The following is a 25836-nucleotide window of genomic DNA, read 5'->3' as shown; positions in this document are numbered from 1 at the left end:
ATGCTCCAAACATAGATGTTCTTCAAGTTTCTTTCCTTACACCTTTTCTGTTTTTCCTTCTGCCCCACATTTTAGTGTGCATTGTCATCATCTTAGGAGCCAAAAAACATTCACATCTCCAGGCCCCAACCCAGACCTAATGAATCAGAATTTCTGGGGGAGGGATTTGGGAATTTGTATTTTTAATAAGCAGTCCCAGCGATTTTATTGTATGTAGAGAGCCACATTGTGAAACACAGAGCCTATAGTCTCTCTCCCAGCACCTTCAACCATCACCTCTTTGTAAACCACTCCCCACTCATTATCTCTAGACCAGATTCATGCCCCAGACTTATATCCAAATATGCTTTTGACATTGTCATTGTATGTCCTGCTCACACCTTACACTTAGTATATCCAGTACCAGACATCTTCTTGCCTCTAAAATCACTTGTTCCCCTTGAATTCCCTGTTTTTATTAATTGTGCCTCTTTAGTCTCCTAGCACCTAATCTCAGAACCTTACTCAGAGTCATCCCTCACCTTTGGACTTCCCCTTTAGTACCTACATTCAAGAAACTGATAAGTCTCTGTCTTCCTCTGCTGTGATGCTTCCATATATTCCATTGGTTCTCAGATCACCTGTAGAGCTTTTTAAAAAAGTCTGGGTCCCTGCTAGGACCCATTAAATAAAAATCTCTGGAGATAAACCCTAGTCATTCGTAGTTTTAAAAAGTGTTCCAGGCGATTCTAACACACATTCAAGGATGGGAAACTTTGAAATCGTTCTCGGTGTTTAATATTTATAAGATCACCTGAAGACCTTCATGATCTCCATTCCCAGAGACAATGATTCATTCATTAATTGTTGGGAGAATCAGAAGAGGCAATTAGTTAATGGATTTTAACCGTTATCTAGATGAGACAATAAGAACCTTAAGTAGGTGGGGATGAAATAGAGTGAACAAATGGGAAGCACAATGTGGAATTAAGAGCTTTAGGACCTGGAAACTGGCTGGATATAGGATGTAAGAGAGATACGATGACAGACACAAAAGGAGTGACAGACACAGCAGTCACCAGTTGGGATAATAAGACTGCTGGTGGCAAGCAGGAAAGACAGGAAACAAAGATTGCTGGGGGTGATGCATGAATGAATCTGGTTCTGAACATGTTGAATTTTAAAGTATTGGTGAGGTAGTTGATGGAGGTGTGACTTAGGAGCTGGGGATTCTCAAAGTGGTCACTAAACTAGTGGTTTTGGCAACACCTGGGAATTTCTTATAAACGCAAATTCTTGACATTCTCCTTTCAACCCCATCCTGCTGAAGAAACTCTGTGGTGGGGCCCAACAGTCTATGGTTTAACAAGCATTCCAGATGATTCTGACACCACTAAATTTTGAGAACCACTGGCCTAGAGTAGTGGTCCTAAAACTTTACTATGCATCAGAATCACCTGGAGGGCTGGTAAAGCCAGTTTCCTGGGTCAGTCCCCAGAGTTTTCAATTTACTAGGGATGGTGCACATGAATTTGCATTTCTAACAAGCCCAGGTAAAGAAAAAGTTTAGATAAAGAATAACAAGGTGGTGCCCATGCTGCTATCGAGGGACCACACATTGAGAACCACTGGTCTAGCAATCAAAGACAAAAGAGATCTGTACTAGAAACATAGATTTGGGAGTCATCTATATAGCAGAAATAGTTCAAGTCTTGGGATTTTGCCCAGACAACTATAGAAGCTTCCTAATGGGTCTCTCTGCTCCCACAACTCCTCAATCTATTTTGCATACAGAAATCAGAGAAATATTTAAAAATTATAAGTCCTATTGTTTCACTAGCTGCACACAACGCTCCAGTAGCTTCCCATTGCTCTTATTTGAATTCCATACATAGCCTGATTGGCCCTCAATGATCTGGTCTTTGCCTTCCTCTCCAACCTCATTCCACATCACTTCTCTCTCTTACTCTGCTCCAGCCACACTGATCTTCTTTCAGATCCATAAATACATCATTTTCTTTCCTGCCTCAGGGTCTGTGCTCACACTGTTCTTCTGCCTGAAACACTCTACCAGCTCTTAGGAACACCAACTCCCCCTCTACCTCCTGATCTCAGTTTAGATGTCACATCCTTATAGAGACTTTCCTCCCTTGTCATTTATTCTTTAAACCATTTGTGTTCTTTGCTCTTGTCACAATTAGCAAATATTATAAGAACTTGTTTCCTTGCTTGTTGTCTGTCCCCTTCTCTCCATTGTAAGCTTTCCAAGGGCAGGAGCTTATGAATGAATGAATGAATGAATGAATGAATGAATGAAAGAAACAAACGTAGCAAGTCGTAGTCACTTTTATGTTCCCGTGGCTCCATAAGTAGGTGTTGAGTGGAGGAAGTAAAGAGGACCGAGAAAGAAGACAACAAAATCAAGTGGAGAAATTTGGGGAATATCTATGAGGATACTTCAAAAAGTTTGTGGAAAAATAGAATTAAAAGATAACACGAACCTTTCCATAAACTTTTTGAAATAATTTTGTACAATGATAGAGATGTAAATGTCTATATCTAGCTGTGTGGATAGTCATATGGAAAAGAATCAAAATAATTGCCATGAGATGTCAATAGAGCTTCAAGGAGGTAGCATTTATAATCAATTTCCAGATCTTTGAAAACAGGAGACTGATCACTGTGATAAGGCCAAGGGACATGAAGATTATTCATGGGCATGAAGGTGTTTTCATTTTATGAACACAAACCAGTATGTAAAACTATAGTTTACCGAAGCTCCTTCATCATCATTTCACTTGATTCTCAGAAAAAAGTCTCAAAAGACAGGCAGGACAGCTCTCACCATTTCCAGTATGGTGAGGAAGTAGAAGTAACAAGCATAGATTATGTTTTCAGGAAGTTTGGTGGTGTCTCATTACAAATTTCATCTGTAATAATAGATATCTACTATTTATATAGAGAATCTTCAAGGCCAACCATAATATGAGCAAACAGTTCCAGGGAACAATAGTAACTTAAAAACAGACCTCCCTAGAGCTTCTCATGTTTCTTTCCTAAATTGTGTATTTGATTCCAATAGTACTAGAATCTGGGAAGATTTTAAAATGTTACTCAGAAATAAATGCCTTTAACGTAGACTGTTTAAAATGGTAACAATCCATTTCCCCTCATGGATTAATCAGACTACCAATCTAAATTTAATGTAACTTGTAGATGCCAGCAATAGGCACCATCTGCCATAAGATCCTAATGTCTGAAGTGCACTCTGATAGAGGATCATTTATTTGTCCACATAGTAAGTATCAACATGAAATCCTTCGTAGAACTGGGAGAGGTACTATTGGAGAGAAATGCAGTAATTGCTCAGGTTGTTAAAATGTGGTAAAGAACTATCTGCAATTGTTGCCTGTATCCATTAAAGCTCAGAGGTGTAAACAGCTTTTCCTTCACAAGTCCTGAATCCTCAGGATTCCTGCAAAATCACGCTCATGAAATAGGACATGAGGAGGTTAGAATCTTTCTGGAGGGGTTTTCATTTTACTAATACAACTCAATATGTAAATTATAGCCTATCAAGTTCAATTTCAGCTCCTTTGTGAAATCTTAATCACCTCTGTCCACAGTCTGCTGTCCTGAAACATCTTTTTTTTTTTTTTTTCCTTTTTGTCTTTTTTCGTATCCGGCAATGGATCGCAACCCTCAGTGTCGCGCCCGTACCGGACCGGGACCGGCAACGGGATCGCAACCCTCGGTGTCGCGTCTGCACCTCGCTCAGCCAGTGAGCGGGAACCGGTCTGTATGTGGGATCCGAACCCTCGGCGGGAGCACCGCCGCGCTCCCAAGCGGCGTACTGTAGCAGTGTGCCACCGGGCCGGCCCCCCCTGAGAAACATCTTAAAAGACATGCTCTACTATCCTCTGAGGCCCAGTGAGGTTAAGTGGATTATCAGCGAGTAAGTGGCAGAGCCAGGACAGGAATCCAAGGCTTCTTGTTATCGAGACTGCGCTTTTCTCTCTATGCAGCACAGCCTCCCTACATTTAGAAAAAGAAGAAGGCTCTCCTCCTTGTGCTAACACATCACCACCAGCAGGACGACTGGCCTGTGTACGTCTGGTTACCTTGTAGAGACATAAAAAAAAAATTATAACAGATAACAAAGAAGAACTGAATGTGCCAAAGCTTGAGGCATAGGTAGCAAGTGTTCCAGAATGTCAGGAGGGAGAAAGGGGGACCATTTACTGTGATGGCTTTTATTCTTAAATATTTGCTCCAGATAGTCACTCTGTCCACAGTTACATGATTTTTTAAACATTAAGTCAGTGAATATCTCTAGGACTTTATTGATTCTTAAAGAATTTTGAACTATGGTACATTTATTAAGCTCTAGCTATGGAAGAGAGCTGAACCATGGCTGTCTACACAGTTTATAACACAGTTAAATGAATTGAACTAGTGAAATGATACATCAGGTAATTAGAGCTAAGGGGAAGAGTGGTAACTTAGCTTTTTTTTTTTTTTTCTTTTTGTCTTTTTTACTGACCAGTAACGGGATCGCAACCCTCGGTGTCGCGCCCGTACCGGGGACCAGCAATGGGATCGCAACCCTTGGTGCTGTGCCCGCACCGCGCTCAGCCAGTGAGCAGGAACCGGTCTCCACATGGGATTCGAACTCTCCAGTGCGCCACCAGGCTGGCCCGTAACTTAGCTTCCTTAATAGTGATTTTTAATGACTGAGTTTTGTGGTGGGGGTTTTATTAATATTATTGATAATGTCAGTAGCAGTTTCCTATTTAATGTCTAAAAAGATAAAGCATAGTGATGAGCTGAATAAGCTGAGTTAGAGTTTACACTTTCAAACAGTGCCCTAGTTGTCATAGCAAAAGACACACACACACACACACATGCACGCACATACACACTGACAGATACCTAAATGTCTACATCTAGTTGTATAGATGGTCACTTGTTAGTTCAAGTAAAATATTATATAAAACGTGGTGCTTAGGTATTTGTATTTATATGTAAAATATTAACTAAGGTTTTGTACCTGTTGAACAATTGGTGAAATTCTACACCTAAAAATTCTGATGATACTTTTCTCATAGCCAATATATAATGGTAGTGTGTTAATAACCTGAATATCCAATTTCTCCTTCCTAGGTAGACATCTCTTTTCTTGCTTTCTCTCTCATTCTCTCTTTTTCATTCTCCCGCACAGACACAGACACATACATACACACCCATTGTAACACAGCTCAGTTTAAACATATTTAAATGTATTACCTGTGTAAACCACTGTACCAGGTACTGTTGGGGAAAAGAAAAGCACAGATAAACTATGCACTGTTCCTAACCCTTCCTCCACTTTCCAAGCATGACCTTGAAAGTCATTTTGAATCTGAGCTTTGACACATACCAACTCCATTATATTGGGCAAGTTCCTTATTTTCCTTGCACTTCAGTTTTTTATATGGTAACCGGTAATAACTATAATAACATCTACCTGTGTGGGGCTATTAAGAGGATTGAGTGGGATGATATGTATGAAGCTCTTAGAAAAGTGACTGGCACAGGGCATGCTATTATTGTTGATATTATAATTATATTATTACTTTTTTTTTTTTCCTTGTTTGTCTTTTTTACTGACCGGTAACGGGATCGCAACCCTTGGTGTTGCGCCCGCACCGCGCTCAGCTAGTGAGGGTAACGGGATCGCAACCCTCGGTGTTGCGCCCGCACCGCGCTCAACCAGTGAGCGGGAACCGGTCTCCACATGGGATCCGAACCCTCAGTGGGAGCGCCGCTGCGCTCCCAAGTGGCGCACTCTCCAGTGCGCCACTGGGCCGGCCCATATTATTACTTTTGAAGATGTTACACTATAAAAGAGAATACAGACTTAAACATAGCTAAGTCTAATAAAAACAATCAGCAGCATAATAAAGACATAATCAAAATGCTCTGCTAAAGTGTTTTTTCCCCTACATTTAGTCTTGGGAACAAAGGAATAAACCAAGCAGAGTTGATCATTTTTCCAGATTCTATAAATACTATCCCCCTTTTACCACTAAATGAATAATGATGTCTTCAAAACATCAGTTAGATGTAACACAGAATTATATATGGGAATGTGGTTGATTTTAAATTCAGCAAGTCAGCCAGCTCAGCAGAGGAATTCCAGAACAGAATGAGAAATAGAATGAATAGTTAAAAGGGTCCCCTCCATTTCTGAAATTCTATGATTCTTTGGTCAAGATACTTGATGGAGTTTCCAGAGAGAAAAAATAAGACAATACGGAAAAATAGCATTTCCAAATGGTAGTTCTCTCCTCCCCATTCCTGCCCACTTTTTTTGTGATTTTTCTCAATTGTCTTTTGAAAAGTTGGCTTTGGAGCAGAATTAACATTCACTTCATGAAGAAAGAGGAGTTATTTTGAATGAGTTGGGTCACCAAGAGAGGAACTCTGTTAAACAAAGTCCTTGGGGCAGTGAATTCTTTATTGCCTCAGTCTGTAGTCTAAAGTTGAGGTGTGTGTTGAAGGAGAAGGGAAGCATTCTGCCGTGGGTTATTAATAAGGAAATTAAAGAGAAAAGGATGGGAAATGTACACCTTAGAAATATGGGGGTAAACAGGGCTAAGTATTGTATATTAATTGTGGTGGGGGTGGGAGAATGAGAAGGATGTAATTAAGAAAAAATCCTGGTGTTTGAAATTTATTTAAAATAATCTTTAAAATTATGGACCAACGTCAATTAAATCTGTTACTTTTTTTCTAAGGCAGTTAACATGTATAAGAAGCTCCTTTACACGTTTTGCTTTCTTGTTAGTTTATTCATCAAAAATTTATTGATTATTTATTATGTACAAGCTGTGACTAAGACAGAAATAGTCTTATGAAGATTAGGTCCTAGAAATGGAAATGGCTAGAGAGAAAAGAGGAAAAAAGAGGGGCCTGAAACCTAGAGTGGAAATTCGTTGCTTGAATGATAAAAACTTGATGTGCAATCAGATCATCTGAATCCCCACTGCACCCCTTCATAGGCATGTTCAGCTGATTTCAGTAGTAAAACAATGGCATTTCTTAATATATACTGTCAACAAAGACAAATATAGATAAAATTCAAGTGGGTAGAAAGTTGAGAATAGTATCCTCTTGAAAGAATGATCAATGTAATTTGATTATGATGGAACATTCTTTCCACCTCCCCTGGTGGATTGTGTGGTATATTAACAATATAAATTACTCCCCAGATTGAACCCTGACTTTAGGATTTCTTAAGAAAGTATTTTCAAAAGAGGTCATTGCCTAAACAATTTCTTTAATCAACAGTGAGAGGATTTATTCAACTGATGGTGCCAAACATTCTTCACAAGGACTATGATGGTATATAACTTCCTTGGTCCCATCACTCAAAAGGGTAAGAGGATCAAACGAATTTTAAATGCAGATTTTTGGTTTATACAGTTCTTTTTCATCTTCTGGAAAATAATTACTAGACTAATCAAGATTACTCTGGGTATCATTAACTAATTTTAGCTTCCTCCTTTCTTACTTTTTTATTTTATTTTTTTACAGTGAGTTTGGAAGAGCCCAGTTTTAAGTCCTATGTAGATTTCATGTTTTTCTGTTGAAGCCTTGAGGGAAGCTAAATTTAAAAGTAGGAAAATAGTAATTAAAAGTGATTAAGACAAGAAATTTTGGGGCTATGCAATGTGGACTCAATTCTCCCTGTCATAAGCTGAACCAAGCAGCAGTTTTTGGTTTTGATTATAGCTTTACTTGCTATTTTAATAAACATGAACCAGTATTCAAACTTTTAATATCCTGCTGCTTAACTATTTCCAAAGAGCTATCCAGCTCTTTTAAACAGCCTTTGTTTTAAAATTTTAATTTGTTTGGCTCAATCTCACCTTAGAAAGCTGTAGCCTTATGGTAAACTCTTTTATAAGTTGATTTCCAGAATCATAAGCAATTCTTTTTTTTCCCCCTCCCAACTAAGTGTTTCCTCATGTGCCAAAATTGTTGGTGCTGACAGCTTTTCTGCCTTGTTTTATCTGGTTCCCACAGTAAGTACGAGAGACAAACACAAGAATGTGTTCAGTGTTGACTAGACGCATCAAGACTACAGTGATACTTACAACTCTTCTAGGAAGCGGAGACTGTGCAGGGGACTTGGAGGCAGCTGACTGATGTTGTTCATGCTGAGGTCTCTGGAGGGGAAAACAGACAGCGTGTGAGGAGCAATGCAGGCCACCACAGAGAAATCCAGCTGTTCAATTCACAAATTTCCAAGCAATACAGTAAAATGAACTCATTTCTCCACTTGACAAATGAATCACTACTTTGAATCTTATATATCTGAATATATTCCTTTCTTCCCATCCTATCCTCCTGAGATCATAGGTTCACTATCAAATTAGAGACCCTAGGAGGAGCTTAAATAGAATTCAAAATGATTTAGTCCATTCACGGGCATGGTTGTAATTCTTCGTGTTTAAGATTGTATGAGTAGGACAGCAAAGGAAACAGACATAACTCTAGACATAACTCAACTTTGTGTCTTGCTTTAAATTTTGTGACAAAGAGAAATGTCTTCACCATGCAACTCTAGAAGTCCTGTTTCTCTGGGACTTAAAGCACCTTGTAAACACAAATGTTTTGATTCAAAGAAACTCAAAAAACAAAACAAAACAAGACAAAAAGCCTATTCCCTCCTTCTAACATGTTCCTTTTGCAGGTTCTCGGATTGCATTAAATAAGTGAAATGAACCATAAAACAAGGGTGTAAGGTGATCCTGCTCTGTAGCACACTTCCTGCTGGGCCTGCACAGTAGTTCCTGGCACAGGAAACAACAAGCCACTCTAACATGTTCCTTTTGCAGGTTCTCGGATTGCATTAAATAAGTGAAATGAACCATAAAACGAGGGTGTAAGGTGATCCTGCTCTGTAGCACACTTCCTGCTGGGCCTGCACAGTAGTTCCTGGCACAGGAAACAACAAGCCACTTTAGGCAGAACTCAATCAATTTTTGTTTTAAGCGAAACTCCATGTAATTAGATTTTATTCTGTTTTTATTTTTCTATTTCTTTACTGTATCTCACATAATCCTACAGCATCACTGGTATATGGCATCTGTATCTCAGAGGCTAAAAGACTGATGGCTGGACAGATTCTAATCAAGACCAATTCAGACTTTATGAAGTCAGCTGAAGGTTCACTTAAGAAATGACTTGTTGCTCAAACCCGAAGATTCAGAACTAATACCATTATAAACTCAGACCAGATTTCTATACTTAAAATTTATCTTGAAATGAGATAATGAACTTCTTTTCAATCTGAATTATTCCTGTTATTATAGTGAACATATCCATTTTTCCTAATCAACTGATTTCAGTATCAATACTAAGGGAACTTGGTTCCTTTTTCAAATATTTAAAAAGTCACAAGCATGTGTAAGAAAGATAAAATATTTTGTTAATTGTTTCAGAGTATGGCAAAAAACCACAAAAAACCAACCCAGGATTACAGTTAATTTTAATATATGTTAGTGAACAATAATGAAGCCATGTAAATATTATATTCTTAGGCTAAAACTAAGCAATGCCATAAACAGAGACTAAAAAATTGTTTTGTCCATATTTTTAAAAATGTGAGTTTTTCTGGTATTGCCCATTTAAGAGAGCCAAATGACTGATAAACAATTTCATTTTTTTTGTGTGTAAATACTTCTCTGAAGTAGCAAAGTTGTTTCATTCACTGAACAGCCATGTATTAAACAGCTCAATTCAGTTTCTGGATTCCTCACAGTGACATATAATCTCTGCAAAGACTTGATATTTCTCAGGAATATTCACTTATTTTTAACTGATATTCCAATTATTTCTTGAAAGGATTAAGGTGGTTTGCTTTTGGAGCATGTTTATTAGTAACCTAGATCAAAACAGTCTCAACATCAAGACAGCTGGTGTGAACAGTGCTGACTTTTTTCTCTTCTATTTTTCTTTGTGATGTGCAAATCAGTTTGGGACAAATGTTAATCTTGTCTTCATGCCCAGAGCTCTAACTAGAAGAGGAGCATTTACATATTTAAGAGATTCATAAGCACTCCACATTATTTTAATATTTGTTGCCCTATTTCAGGCACCTGGAAGTGAAGCTTATGTAAGCATTTACTCTCTGGTTCCCACTGGAACACTTTTTTATGGTGAAGGAGCATGGGGCAGCAGAAACAGCACAGGCAAACGCAAGAAGAGTGTCTCTGGTTTAAATCTGGGCTTTCCCATTTATTAGCTGCACGATCTTGGGAAAATTAACCTCCTTGTACAAGCATCCTCAAATGTATTTATCAAAAAATTTTAAAAATAAAAAAAAAGGAATTTATTTCTTACAGTTTCTGAGGCTGGGAAGTCATGGACCAGGGGGCACATCTGGTGAGGTCCTTCATCTTGGTGTGGTGACCCTCTGCAGCAATGCAGGGTATCACATGGAAAGACTGGGATGAGCAAGAGAGTGCAGCCTTCTCACTTGCTCTCTGTTGAATGTTATGTTATTCTTTTCTCTTGCTGCTTTCAGTGTTCTCTCTTTGCCTTTGGTTTTTAATAATTTGATTATAGTGTGTCTTGGAGTGTTCCTCTTTGAATTGAATCTGAGTGGCGATCTCTGAGCTTCTTGTATCTGGATGCTGTCATCTTTCTCCACACTTGGGGAATTTTCAGTCATTATATCCTTGAATATGTTTTCTAGGTCTCTCTCTCTTTTTTTCTCCTTCAGGTATGCCAGTTGTGGGGAGGTTATTTTGCTTGAGGGAGTCCCATATCTGCTGTATTTATGTTTCATTTTCTCTTTTTGTTTTTTCTTTTTGCTCCTCTGATGGGATAATTTCGTCTGTTTTATCTTCGAGCTGAGTGATTCTTTCATCTGATTAAGTGTGCTGTTGGAGCTTTCTATCAAGTTTTTCTTCTTTTTTTTTTTTTTTGTCTTTTTGTCTTTTTTCATGTCTGGCAACGGATCGCAACCCTCAGTGTTGCCCCTGTACCGGACCGGGGACCGACAACGGGATCGCAACCCTCGGTGTTGCTCCCGCGCCTCGCTCAGCCAGTGAGCGGGAACCGGTCTGTATGTGGGATCCGAACCCTCGGGCGGGAGCGCCGCCGCGCTTCCCAAGCGGCGCACTGTAGCAGTGCGCCACCGGGCCGGCCCTCAAGTTTTTCAATTCAGATAATGAATTCTTTATTTCTAGAATTTCTCTTTTTTTAATTGATTCAATTCCTTTGTCAAATTTCTCATTGTGCTCCTGAATTTTTTTCCAGATATCATTCAATTTTCTATCTGTATTTTCTTGTGGCTCTCTGAACATCCTTAAGAAGGTTATTCTGAATTCTCTGTCAAAAATTTCATAGATCTGCTGTTCCTCTGCTTCCACTGTTGGTGCTTGGTTTGTTTCCTTTGATGAAGACATATTTCTCTGTTCTTTCTTAATCTTTGTGTCTTTACATTGGTGTCTGGGCATTTGAGGAGACTGCTACTTCTTTTAGCTTTTATAGGTGATTATCAGAGCTTTATCTCTGATCTGCTTTTTTTTTTTCATTCTGTGGTGGATTGATAGCTACCACTACCACTTAGACTCTGCACAGGAACTAATGTGCTGTTCTGTGGTTAGTTCCCAAGTTGGGGGAACTTCCTGTGGGAACCAGATAATGAGCTCTATGCTGGAGCTAAATCACTGCTTTGTTGCTAATTCTTCTGGGAAGGCTTTTTGTGCAGATTGTTAATCACATCTGGGTCTGGGCTATGTGGAAAGTCTGGTCTGGGACTAAGTCTTTCCTCCAGATTGCACCGCCTGAAGTTCTATTGCCCTGACCAATCTCCACTGAGACCAGCTACGCTTGCTGCACCCAATGTTCCCCTGGTGGGCCAGCCTTTTCCCTGTACTGTTTCTTGTGGGGCAGGCCATGTACGTGTCCCTCACGATAACTCACTGGTCTCTAGACAGCTCCTTTCTCTAGTTGGCTGTGGTCACTTGCTCCCATGCAAGCCCAGGGGAGTCCTGCCAGTGGTCTTTATGGCCTGTGGGCTGGTATGGTGCACTCTGAAGCACTCCTCTCCCCTGCAGACTTCAAGCAGGTTTATACGAAGGGTGCCACTGTAGCTTTTCTCATGCTTCAATCAGTGTGCAGCAGCCACCTCCCGCTACCTATCAGAATGGCTCAGAAATGGCCAGGGACAGAAAGATAGGTGCCATCCCTATACCCTCTTGCCATGGCCTCTCACACCTTCAGAAACCCTGTGGGTCTCTCCTCCTCTTCCCCCAGCTCCAGCAGTCCCAAGTTGGCAGTCTTTGCTTTTTTAATAGTTGTAAATTGGTTACTTGTGAGGAGGAGCAATGCTGGAATTGTCTATTCTGCTATCTTCATGACGTTACTCCTCCAGCATCCTCATATTTAAAAAAGGATGTCTCTATATTAACAGTTTAAAACCCTATGATTAGCTGTTTCCAATCAAAAGGGAATTCTCTTCTTAAAAAGGAAAGTACCAACCCACAGGAATGAATAACTTCTCTGTGTTACATGACATATTATATTGTGGTTCCTCTTAGAAGATGAGCTAGTAGCACTAAATCAACCCTTTACCACCTGTTTTTCTAATACAGGCTGTTTCTTTTAAAGAGCTTCTGTCAGTTCATATAAACTTATAGCAGAAAATAACTTTTAATAACAACAATCTAAGATCAAATGTAATGAGACTTTAAGACAAAATTTGAAGAGGGCAAGGTAAAAATTAATTTGTCTGCATTCACGTTTTCCCTTCTGTGTGTACTTTTGCATTGAGGTTAAAATGTAATTGTGGTTCTCCAGCTCAGTGTGTCCCAAACTACCCGTGATGAAAGACTGATTTTGTAAAATTTCTAATTTGCTGTGGACTTACACTTTTATAAAATGTAATAAAAATTGATTAGTAGAAGTGTGAAATAAAAATACAAATATATACAAAATACAGGTCCCAATATTTTATTATGTGATTCAGTAGAGATTGTTAAATCACTACAAGTTTCTAAACCTTTATTTTCAAATTCTTATCTGTTGTAAAAAACAGCCATGGCCTTGGATGTGTCCTCAGACCACTCTTTGATTAGCAATGCTCTTCTTGCCTTCATATCAAGAAAGGCGAGGCCTAAGTTACTTTCAGCCTGCTCAAATTTCAGTTAAAAATGATAGAATGAGAGAATGTTCAGCTACTAGAGAGGACTGGCTCTCACTGGAGTGAAGATCTTCATTACAGATGAGGAAATGAGGCTCACAGAGAAAGCCTCAGGCTAGAGCCTAGGTCTCTACCTGCCCTACTTTTGTTTGCTTTTCTTTTTTTTTGAACAACTTTTCTACTCCTTACAAAATATCTTCATTCTGACCCTTAACTTATTTTTAAACTTTTCCTTTTATTTTTCTATAATATTTGGTCTTTTTGATCCTTAGAACACATATAACCTTAGCAGCAAATGAGGGATCTTAAAGTAATTTCCAAGCCTGTGCATTATTTACTCTTTAAGTTATTATTTTAAGATGTCTCTATTTTTTTTTTTTACTACATCTTGCCCATAATTCAGTTTTCTAAAATCAGTAAAGCCATAAAATAGGTTTCTTAAACTTTTTCATCTTTTGCCAAGATGTAGGAATTAGTGCTGAAGAACTGGTCACTATGTAAAAGACTTAATAAGAAATGGAGGATTCGGTTGCGACAAGACCATCAAATAGGTAAACCATCCTGCCCCATTTCTGACCCAGCTCTTATCTATGCTGTGTTAATGAGCACATCTAGAAATCTATAACAGAGATTGCAAAGTTCTATGGGAGCAGTGGCTATATATGGGATCATCTCAGGAGATTTAAAAAATGTCGATGCCTGGGTCTTGTCTACAGAATTTTGAGTTAACTGATCGAGCTTGGGCATTGAGATTTTTAAAAGCTTCTGAGGTGATTTGAATGTTCAGCCAAGGCTGAAAACCACCGCATAAGAGTAATTCTAAATTTCTGAGTTCTCTGAATTCTACCACTCACTCAAAGTTTAAAAGGCTTAAGACGATTGAAGGAAATGTTTCCTATGAGTTCCTATGGGTTCCATCCCAGAAGACAGTATCTTTCTTTGAAATGTTTTTGTTACTTACAGCTCTATTTTTCTTTCATTTGACAAATGTTTATCAAGCATTAATTGTGGTTAGGTTTTATTCTAGAGAATATATCTTATCATCTTCAACATTTCCCTTTCCCACCATCCCTGCATCCAGTTAATCCCACCGTTAATTCTACTACCAAGCTCGCTTCTGGATCTGGCCTCTCTGCTTTCTTCTTACTGCCTGTGATCAGGTCTCCGTCATGCTGGTAACTGCTCTGCTGTCCATGCTTACTGTGTTTCCTCACTCTAGGGCATCTTCTACACCACGGCCAGAGAAGTCACCCTGGAAACTTCTAATCGTTACTCCACTCAGAGCCACTGCCAGTGAGTAAAAATGCATCTCTCAGGTGGACGAGTTAGAAAAGGGGTCTCCCTCCCAGGTGTGTGCAAGTGTGTGTGTGCATGTGTGCACGTGTATGTGTGTGTGTGTGTGTGTGTGTGTGTGTGGGAGTGTGTGTCTGAAGAATTACAGAAAAGATTCTCCTCCTCTTGCTGAAGCGGCTACAGAGCAGGGCAAATGGCTTGGCAGTTCAGCCCCCCTGGAGGAACTTCTGTGCAGGACACAACCTGCCCAACCATAGCCATGTGGGACAGACCTGACTCCCCTGTCAGAACTTCTGCTGGCTCCCAGCCTCTCATAGGAAATGGTGCCCAAACTCCTTAGGCTCTTCACCATCTGGCTTAATGTACGTTTCTATCTTGATCGTACACGATTTTCCTCCATGTAATGTGTGCTCCAGTTACACTGAGATTCTTGCTGTTCCCCACTTTGCATCTGTTTTTAGGTGTGTGATTCTCTTTCCCTGGAATGCTTTATCCTCTCCTTTTCCAAGTCACTACTCCTGCACTCCCCCATGCTCAACCCCCTGCCATTCAAGATCTAGTTTAACAGATCCCGTGTGTCTGACACAACCTCCTATCTTTCCATCTAAGTTGTTCTCTATTTTAACCTCCAGTCCTTTGCTGCTTTCAGTATTAAAGCCTTGTGTCAGCCTAACAACCCAGCCTGGATCACCTTCTCACCAATGCCCTCAACTCCCTAGCCCCCGTCTCTTGTTTCACTCTCCTGGCAAACTCCCAGCTCTGGAAAAACACCATAATTCATCTTCTCTGTTACTATTCCAGGGTACTGAGTGCTACTAGAAAAGAAAAACTCACAAATGTGTAGATTAGTGACTATAAATTCATGGTCTTTGTGGCTTCTCAACACTGCTGCACAATCCTGTTATTTGTTATTGCACAACTTACTCCCACGGGAACAGTTGCCAACCTTTACCACTTGCCTCAACCTTTTAATCAACAACCACTCCCATCATGCTCCTGGGGCACCTTCCTTCTTACATTATGAAAATAACTGGGATCCTTTGGACCACCAAAGAAGGAACAGGCCAAATTCTTGTTCTCCTTTGTCCCCTGCTTACCATACGCATGGTTTTTCCTTTCTCAGCTTTGCTCATGGGCCCCCTTAGTATGCTACAGCACATTACTCCATTCTACAGACTGAATGCTGTTGTCACACCAAAATTTCTATGTTAAACCCCTAATCCTCAGAGTGGTGGTCTTTGGAGATGGGACCTTTGGGAGGTAATGAGATTATGATGGAGTAGACCTCGTGTTGGAATTAGTGCTATTATAAGAAGAGACTTGAGAGATCTCTGCTGTTTGCCATGAGGGGATACAAGAAGAAGATGGTCATCTGAAAACTGATGAAGTAGAGCCTCACCAGACACTGAATCTGCTGATTTCTTGATCTTAGACTTTCCCACCTCAAGAACTGTGAGAAATAAATGTTTGCTGTTTAAGCCACGCAGTCTATGCTAATAGACTGTTATAGCAGCATGAATTGACTAAGAAACTCCATGAACTATTTGTTTCCTATATTTTTGACCTCTTATACCCTTTCAGTGTATAAATATTGTCAAGTCTTTTCCACTATTAAAACAAACAGAAAACCCCCCAGGATCATTTGATCCTATGTCCTCCTTTAGCTGTGATCCAATCTCTCTCAGTTCCTTTGGAATTGTTTCTGGTCTACGTCTGCAGTCTCCACTCCCCATTCCCTCTCCAGCCCCACAGCACACAGGCTTCCATCTCTACCACCCAGTGAAACTGCTCTTGCCAAGGAACAGCGGCCTCCATATTGTCAAATCTAATGAGCTCTTGACTTACTGAGCCTCTCTCCTGCATTAGACTTGCTCTTTCTGGAAACTCAATACTCTATTGTTTCCAAGTCATTGTTCTTTCAGGATTCTTTCCATACTACCCCAACCTTTCCACTTTGTGGACTACTTTATGGGATTTTCTTCTTGGCCTAATACTCTTCAATATCCACCCTTTTTTCTTGGAGGCTATTACTTAATCTCATGGGTTTAAGTATCACTCAGATGCCCATAATACCCCTAAATCCACAGTCCTAGTTGTAACTTCTCTCCTAAATTAGAATCATGTATCCAGTTTTCTTCTGGATAAGTCCACTTAGCAATCTTATAGGAAGGTACTATGTCAACAACAGAAATAATTATTTTCTCTTCCAAGCTGTTTCTTTTTCTATAGTTTCTAGTCAATTCCACCACTATCTTCCCATCAATGGAGTCCAAATCTTGGATACTATCTCAGTCTTCTTTCTTTTTTCGACATTCTGAACTATCCCTTTTTCTCTCTCCCTGTTGTAGGCCCTCGCTATCTCTGGCCCAGTTACCTGAAATTGCCTACAATCTTCCACCATGTGATTGTGAAATCTCCCACAATGATTTTTTGCTTGTAATTACGTTTCCCTGTTCAGGTGATTCTATTTGCTTTCTGTCCTAGGCTTCCTCAAAGATTCTCATTCATTGAAAGGTCTCCTTCTACCGCATGCCTGAATATTATTATGCTACTGTTGCTGCTGTTTCTCCTCCTCCCCCTCCCCCTGCCCCCCCGCTTCTTCTTTTCCTTTTCTCCTCCTTCCTCTGCTAAAGTATCTTTTCTATCATTTCTATGGATTTGCTGGGGGAAGGATGACTACAGTAGGTACTTAGCCCACCATCTTAAAATCAGCCATGCTGCCTATATTGGAGACCTGGCACATGAACCAACAAACAGGGAGGCCTTCCTTACAGTGTTACTATTAAACAAATTAAGAAAACAAAATAATGGGGATCTTTCTTTAATCTCTGCCACTGTTGAAGGCAAATATTTTCTTCTTTGGCAGCACGGTGTTGTTCTTATTTCTTCTAAGTACAATCATTTTAAATTTGTCTTGGGAGACCCAGTAGCATTTAGCTCTCTGCCAGATACCTTTGTTAACAATGAATCCAGGCTGGAGCCATTCCAGAACTTTTTAATTTATCACCTTTCAAATACGCTTCTAGAGATAAACCTTCTTGTGAACTTCAAAAGGAAAGGTGCAGGCTTGAGTAGCATTTCATGATGGCATAAATAATGTTATTTCCAGTAATATTCTTACATTAATATTTTAACTCCAAAACAATATATCCTTAAAAAATTTTTTTTATTGAAGTATGAAATACATAGGAAAATGCATAAATCCTAAATGACCAGTCTGTTGAATTTTCACAGTGTGAACACACGTCATAAACCAAAACAAATCAAGAAATAGAATATTGCCATTACTTCTGAAGCCCTCTCATGGTTCCTTTTGCTCACTGCTCCCCACCAAAAGTAACCAGTCACCTGACTTTTAACACTTTATATTAATTTTGCTTGTTTTTGGTCTTTCTATAAATGGAAGCGTACAGTGCATAGTTTGTTGTGTGTCTCTAGCTTCATTGCTTATTATGTTTATTAGATTTATCCATATGTTTGCATGTAGTAATAATTTATTCTTGCTCAATTCAATATAGTATTTCATTGTAATATATACTGCCAAATAGTTTTCTACAGTGGTAATACTGATTTATATTTTCACCATTAGTCTATGAGAATACCAATTGTTTCATATCCAATTGTTTCCATTTGTAGTCACAAAAATTGGAATTATTTCTCTTTTTTATTTCAGTCTTTTTGGCAAGTGTACAATGGTATCTCATAGTGATTTTAATTTGCATTTTCCTCATGTCTAATACAATCGACCACCTTTTTATATAAATTTTGACCATCAGGATATAGTTTTTTTGCAAAGTGCCAGCAGAAAATTTTATCTTATTTGAAGACCTTCAAAGTAGAAGTAAAACATACTTATTGTAAAAAGCGAAACTATGCATTGATATGTAAAGGCTAATAATCTCTCCTCCTCTAATATTACTCCTCCTGGGGTTTCAAAGGTATTCTTGAAAGAGTTTATACTGTAATAGTTAAGGGTGTGTATTCTGGAGCTATTCTGCCCTAGTTTGAGTCCTGGCTTTGCTATTTCTGAGCTGAATGACCTTGAACATGTTGTTTAACATCCCTGTGCTTCAGTTTCCTCATCTGTATCACCTGTGAAATGGAGATAATAATAGTATCCAATTCATAAAATTGTTGTGAGAATAATTGAGCTAACATATAGCAAATACCTACAGCAGTACCTGCCACTTTATAAACACTATATATTTTGCTAACGTTATTATTACAATAATAGAATCGATTAATGTTTTTCTAAATTACAGCTCTTGCCTGGATGTATCAAGAATAGAGTAATGCTAGTTTATTGATGTTTATAGTTATCTTGAAAAAATTTTTAAAAATTATATAATAACTCTAAAAAATGTCCAGAGATAGCTGACTTATGTTTTACTGGTCCCTTATTAAATGGCTGTACTAATATTAATTTTTTAATGAAAGCTTCAAAAGAAAGAGCCTTAAATCCAAGCTTATTAGAAATTTTTTACATTATCATTCTAATCTTAATAGATAGAAATAGTTAATGTGACTCGGCATTCATCTGCCTTACTTGTGTTATGTCAACAACAAAGGAAGAGATAGAGGTAGTTATTTGTGGGGAGATCACTTTTCTAGGAACCTTACGTACTCAGATCACACCCCCAAATGGAGAAATAAGCAAGTAAGCAACATGACCAAACCAAACGAAATCAAACAAATAAAGAAAAACAGCAACAGCAAACTAAACCTTTTTTGAAAAGCTAGAATCAGAAGCCCACAAAACCAGGCACAAACCTTTATGCACTTACTTCAGAGGAAAAGGTCCCAAGCAGAAGGGAAGTATTCTTTATTTGGGCAATCTTAATGTTTGTTTGTTTGTTTTGTTTTGTTTTTAAATCCATAGCAACAAATTACCAGTGGGAGGCAAACTCAACAAGGCTGGCAATGATGTGAGAAAGCAGACTTATTAACTAAAATAATAATAATAATGATATCAAACACATAGTTGTTTGATCAGTTAGCATAATAGTCTAAATATCTCAAAAGCTCTCAAGGGTACCACCCTCCCCAAGAGAGCGTAGTGTTTTATAAACTCTAAACGACTGTACAATCATCAAAATCATCAGAAAAGTTTAAGCATCTACGGATACCCTAAGGTTCTGTCTCTCTACTTTTCTCTCAACACTGTGAAGAGTGTCTAGCCTTGAACTTTCACCTGAGCTACAGATCTTTATTTCCAACAGCTTCTTAAACTTCTCCATGTGGTTAACCGACCACTTCCCTAAAGCTCAACTCATCTCTGCACTCAGTGTTTTCTCTTTTCTCCAGACCAGCTTTTCCCTTTGTGTTTCCTCATCTTGATTAGTGAATCCCCATTCTTTCAGTCAACCAAGCTAGAAACCTCGGGTTAAATTTTTTTACATCATCCTCTCATTCATCCACACTCTCATCTAAATGGCCATCAATCTTATTGATTATATCTCTGACGTATATCTTGAATAATAATAACTAACATTATTTGTGCCAAGCACTTCACACACGACGTACACACACGCACTCACAGACAATCTAATATATCTCCAGACAACAACGCATTTTAAGATGAAGAAACAGAGGTAGGTAGAACTTAAGTAGATTCCCCAAGATGACACAAGCAGTGAGTGGCAGAGTCCTGTCTGTCTGACTCCAAAGCTTGTGGGGACAGCCCCTTTGCTGCTATACTGTACATTGGAATTCATGGTCTAATTTCCCATTTTTGCTTCCATAGCTTAAATTCAGGTCCTCATGTTAGCTTGATCTTTTTCATCCTTAAGAAGTATCATGCACATAAGGAGGTGCCTCAGGGAAAGTCTCCTCTCCATTTTTCTGAAATTCTTCATGCCTTAGTGGCATTTCTGTCTGCCCTTGCCTCTTTACCAGTCCCTTTGGAGTGAATTCTTATTCTGACCATCTCTCTGGACAATCTACTCTGCTTCCACTTAGCTTTTAGACATCATCTTTTGGGTCCTTCTTGACTTCATGGTCAGCAGCCACTGGTCCATCTCTCTTCCAGCCCAGATTCCAGAACTCCAGTCAGAATCCACGCCTTTGGGAGAGGAAGATAAGCACTTGGAATAGGCTCCTAATGGTCTCTTCTGCCTGCAGTCTTTCCCCTTTCCTGGTCCATCTGGAGTCATCTTAAGAGTTTTTTTAAGTGAAGAATAAAAAAGCTAATATTTTATATTATGCTTTATTTTTTTTCTTGTAACAATAATTACATTTATTTGTCTAGAACTTTACAGTTTACAAAACACTTTCATGTCCACAAATTCTTCCAAGTTTGTCTTAGGGGTACAGTAATGTCAGAACCTAATTTATACTATCTCTATTACCAGGAAGCTGCTTTGAAACCTGTTGAAAAGTAATTGTTTCTGTATGTGATATTTGAACATGGATATTTGCAGAGTCCTAACTAAGTTGTGCTATAATTCATAATACTAATATTCACTTGAGTAATACATTCTGTTTTTTATGCATAAAAAATATTAAACAACTGGCTTTGGAATGAGGGCAGGATTTCCCAGCCTTGACACTCTTGATATTTTGGGCTGAAGGATTCTTTGTTGTGGGGGGCTGTCCTTTGCATTGTAAGGTGTTTAACAGCCTACCTGGCTCTACCCACTAGATGCCAGTAGTACTGCTACCCTCCCAGTTGTGACAACCAAGAACTTTTCTAGACTGTTATAGGCTAAATTGTGTCTCTTCAAAATTTGTAGGTTGAAGTTCTAACCCCCAGTAACTCAAACTGTGACTGTATTTGGGGATTGGATCTTTAAGAAGGTAATTAAGTTAAAATAAGGTCATTAGCATGGGCTCTAATCCAATATGACTGTTGTCCTTATAAGAAGAGAAAATTTGGACATAGACAGGTACAAAGGGAAGACTGTGTGAAGACACACAGAGATGACAGCCATCTACAAGGCAAGGAGAGAGGCCTCAGAAGGAACTGACCCTGCTGACTGACACCTTGATCTTGAACTTATAGCTTCCAGAACTGTGATGAAATAAATTTGTGTTGTTTAAGCCACCCAGACTGTGGTACTTTGTTATGGCAGCCCTAGCAAACTAATACACAGTCATTGCCAAATAAATGTCCCCTAGGATCAAATCAACCCTGGTTGAGAATCACTGAATTAGCACACATGAATTATACCCAGGAAACTATTAACATTTGCCTTTTCAATGACAGAAAAAGTAAATTTCTAATGACTTTTTTCTTCAAAAGAGGAAATTTAGAAGGATCTACCCTCCCCACTCCCTTTTTATACCATTAAATCCCTTTTAGCAGATGGTTTCATTACATTTTACAGTTGGACAATGAAAATATAAAATAAAACGCAGACCAAAAGGCTACAAAGATATAGTGCATATATAATCCAGGGAGTGATTCCGAAGCTGCATCATTGAGTTTCTGTTACATACTTCTGGTGCTGTGGCTGCACCTGATGGTTACATAATAACTACACAGGACAAAAACAAAAACAAAAACAAAATCCAAGGCAATATTTAAAAGAAAACCTTCCAGAAGCTTTTATTAAAAGGACCAGGTCTATTTTATTTCTCTCAGGCAGAAATTCCCATGGTTTTCCCCTACCCTGTGCAATAACCAAGAAGCTTAAATATGATGCAGTTAACATGGTATGACTCTGGGATGCTTCCATGTCAATGGGAGGAAATTTCCTCTCCTCCCCACATTCCACCTAATATCCCAAAGCACCTGCAAAGGCTCTGAGTTATTATTATTAGAAAAGGCGGATCTGACCTATCATCCTACCCCATCCCACAGGTTCAAAAAGCCTCTGCTGGTTGCCCATCATCTGAAGAATGAAGCCTAAATGTGATCTATCTATCCTATGAGGAAAGGAAAATGGAGTACATGAGAGACCAGGGTCTTAATTGACGGTTCTGCCTCCAAGTCGCTGTTCGATCTTGGTCACTTTCATGCTTTCACGGCCTCAACTTTCTAATGTTGTATTGTGACACCTATGTCGTGCTGTCGCGCTGAGGATTAAATGAAATAATGCAGGTGAACGCCGTTAGCGCAGCGTCCAGCATTTGAAAGGGTCTCACCACCGGCTGTTGGCTGAAGTCTCCATGGCCCAGTCCTAATCCACTGAAATAGGTTTATCTCTTTCCAGACAGTCTCTGTTCCAGTCAAACCAGAATGCCCTTTATCCTCCCAATGGGTCCCGAGGTTTTGTCCTTCGGATTGCAACAAGAAGTACATTTGCAGGGAACTTTCTCTTCAAGGGAAGGACTCCGGGCGAACCCTCATCCTGTGACTTCCTGCGCCCAGGCTTTGCTGGAGTTGTGCAGACTGGAGACTCTGCAGCTCGAGTGCCTGGATGAGCGCGGCGTCATCCAGACGGGGCATTCGTCACCGCCCGCCCCGGCAGATGTGCCACGCGTTCCTCATTCCTAGATGTTCCTCCACTCCCCACCGGCTCCACACGATGCTCCATACCGCAGCCAAACTCAGCCTTCCCGAGCAGAATTAGATACTTCCCCCTCACCGCCTAAAACCCTCCTGCGGATTCCTGTTCGCTCAGATGAAATCCAAATGCCCGAGCACCGCGCGGCCCTACCTCATCCTCAGCCGGAGTCACCCACCGGCCCGCACTGGCGCCGCCCTGGTTGTACCCACCACCGCGCCGTTCCTCCTGCACCCGGTTCTTTCCTTTCTCGGGGCTTTGTCTACACATTTACCGCTGCCTGCAATGCTCATCTGCACCCCGCCCTCCCTTCCAAACGAATGGCTCCTCTTCATTCGTACATGTCGCCTTTTCAGTTGAGTCCTCTTGACCTTCCGATCTAGAATAAGTCCTTTCCCACCGCTCCGTGCTCTTCTTCCTGCCCCCACTTGCTCCCCCCACCCCTCCCCACCCCCACCTCACATTCTTCTTACTTAGAATAGTGTGAAGTCACTTTCTTTACTTCCTATCTTCCTTTCTTAAATGCCAGAGGGGCAGGGGTGTCCTAAATCATCAGCTTTTAGCACAGCATCTGGCACATGATTGGCAATAAATACACTTGTTGAGTGACTGACCAGCTGAATGAATGCTGCATTCTCTGGCATTATTCCCTTCCTTTATTATTTCTAGGAGGGTTATTTTATTATTATTTTTTAGAGGGTTAGAGGGTAAGGATGAGAGTTAAGGGTTTTGGGGTCTGGGGTTAGGGTTAGGGGCTAGGGTTAGGTTGAGGGTTTAGGGTTAGGGTTAGCATTAGGGCTCCGTCAAGGGGCTGTAGGCTACAGGCTAGGTTAGGTTCCCATGTTTTTCTCCCCTTCACACTGCCTCTTCTAGGAAGGTAATTTTAAACAAGTATGTTTTTATGGGTCTGGGAGGATAGTACAGTAACCAGGTTAAAGTATGCTATTTCTACCTTGTGTTTCCTTTAAACAGTTGGCTGAAATGTACTTTTAAAAACTAACTCTACTACAAATGTTAATCTATTTATCTATCTATATATTAATGAACAACTGATAAAAAATAAAAGGCATCCAATAAAGCTCACTGATTAATTTTTGAGTTAGTTTCTGGTTGAATATAGAAGATGTGGAAACATGACTGTATTTAAAATCAAACAGAGAGGGCATAGATTCTATGCCTGTTTTGCTGCTGAATAGTGTGTGAGCCTACATAAACACATAAGCTTCTCTGTAAACTGAAAAATGTCCCCCACAAAATGGAAGAATCTTGACTGTTCTTATCTCAGTGATATGCGGAAATTGAATGCAATATACATGACTTCTTTATATTTGTTCTCAATATTTATTCAGAGCTTCTTTGAAGTGCACACATATACTTAATAAGCTCTTGTTACTTTTGCAATGCTTTTAAACATTTTTAACTCAAAACAAGGTAGTAAAAACAGAAATGTAATTCTTCAAAAGGACAAAATGCTGCAAGATGGGCCCTGAATTGTATTGAACTACCTAAGAGTTTGATTTAAACATTCCTTTTCTTTAAATTAAAATAATCCTATGAGTACTGGCTTGCATTAGAAAGATGAGAGACAAAAAACTTCTCCATGTCATAGTGGTGCTTTTCAATTATGCTACGGGAATAATTTTCTAGCTTAATATTTGTCTTTGTTTCAGACTGGGACTGATGGACCAATTCTGAAGAGACAGTATTAAATTTCAGGCCAACTTTTATTTCACTCAATTTAACCAGTAGAGGGAGCAGAGTCAACAGTTAGAGAAGAGAGTATTTTAAAACTCAGGTATTAACAGTGAAATGACCAAATGCTGAATTAATCTGAGAAATATGATAGGCTAGATTTTAGCTGCCAGTCACATGGCTTATTTACTCACTTTCCAAAGTACTGTCATGAAGGCAGTTATCTGCCCGTCTTTAACATCTGCTATGGAACATTCATTTATTTGTTGACAAGGGCCTCAAGAGCCAACAAGTCACTGATGCACTTTTAAAAGCAATCAAAGGTGTAATCATTCATTGTTATTGGTTAATAAGTTACAAAGATCAAGAAAATGTAAAAATAAGTATAACATTTAAAGTCTTTTAGACCAAGTCTGACTATTAGAAATTCAAAATGTCAATGTAATCTATGTCAAATGTATAATTAATTATTAACTGAGAAAAGGTGGAAGAGAAGAAACATGGGGAAACCTCAAAAAGGGCAAACCCATGCTTGTATCTTTATAGTGAATCTTGTTAAGCAAACTGACACGTGTGCACTCAACAAGTACATACTGATGGTTAAGCTAAAAGAGCCACAAAGTCAAGGATTTGTATCTATCATAAGAAAGGGAGTTTACAGATCTTACTACAAATTCAACAGTAAGAAGTGGAGGACTGACACTCATGGAAATTTACCATTAGTTGTGACATTGCCAGCTCCAGCCACCTAGAGAAGAAAGGGAGTTTACAGATCTTACTACAAATTCAACAGTAAGAAGTGAAGGACTGACACTCATGGAAATTTACCATTAGTTGTGACATTGCCAGCTCCAGCCACCTAGAGTTGGGGCATGCACAGCCTATGTGGCTGTCTGTGATCATCCTACTATGTCCCTGGAAGTTCAGTGTCATGAAAGGAGACCATTATTAAAAAGAAAAATTCTCAGGGCACTTAGTGGAATAAATTATCAGTAATAACATAAGGATTTTATCCATTAACAAAATAGTGTGTAGTTTTAAATATGTGTTCAATGAGTATGAAACTTTTTATTTTTTTTTAATTTTATTTACCTTCTTTTTTTTTTATTTCGCAATGATTTATTGGATATGACACCAAGAGCACAGGCAACAGAGGTATTACTTTTTCTTTAAATTAAAATTTTACTTGGTCAGAGTGATATATATAATATACAATATAATATG

The 25836-nt window shown here is 39.2% G+C and overlaps 1 protein-coding gene across 3 annotated transcripts in view; it reads right to left on the bottom strand.

Annotated features, from left to right (window-relative positions):
* LGR5 (leucine-rich repeat containing G protein-coupled receptor 5) overlaps positions 1–25836 on the bottom strand; it is a 137195-nt gene that overhangs the window by 72734 nt on the left and 38625 nt on the right. For all 3 annotated transcript variants that reach the window (XM_008576103.1, XM_008576105.1, XM_008576104.1), the window contains exon 2: positions 8121–8192. In XM_008576103.1, coding sequence (XP_008574325.1) covers positions 8121–8192 — 72 coding nt within the window. The remainder of the gene's footprint in view (positions 1–8120; positions 8193–25836) is intronic.

This window comes from Galeopterus variegatus, unplaced genomic scaffold (genome assembly GCF_000696425.1).
Source record: "Galeopterus variegatus unplaced genomic scaffold, G_variegatus-3.0.2 Scaffold1289, whole genome shotgun sequence".
NCBI lineage: Eukaryota > Metazoa > Chordata > Mammalia > Dermoptera > Cynocephalidae > Galeopterus > Galeopterus variegatus.
This window is presented reverse-complemented; position numbering and strand designations above follow the sequence as displayed.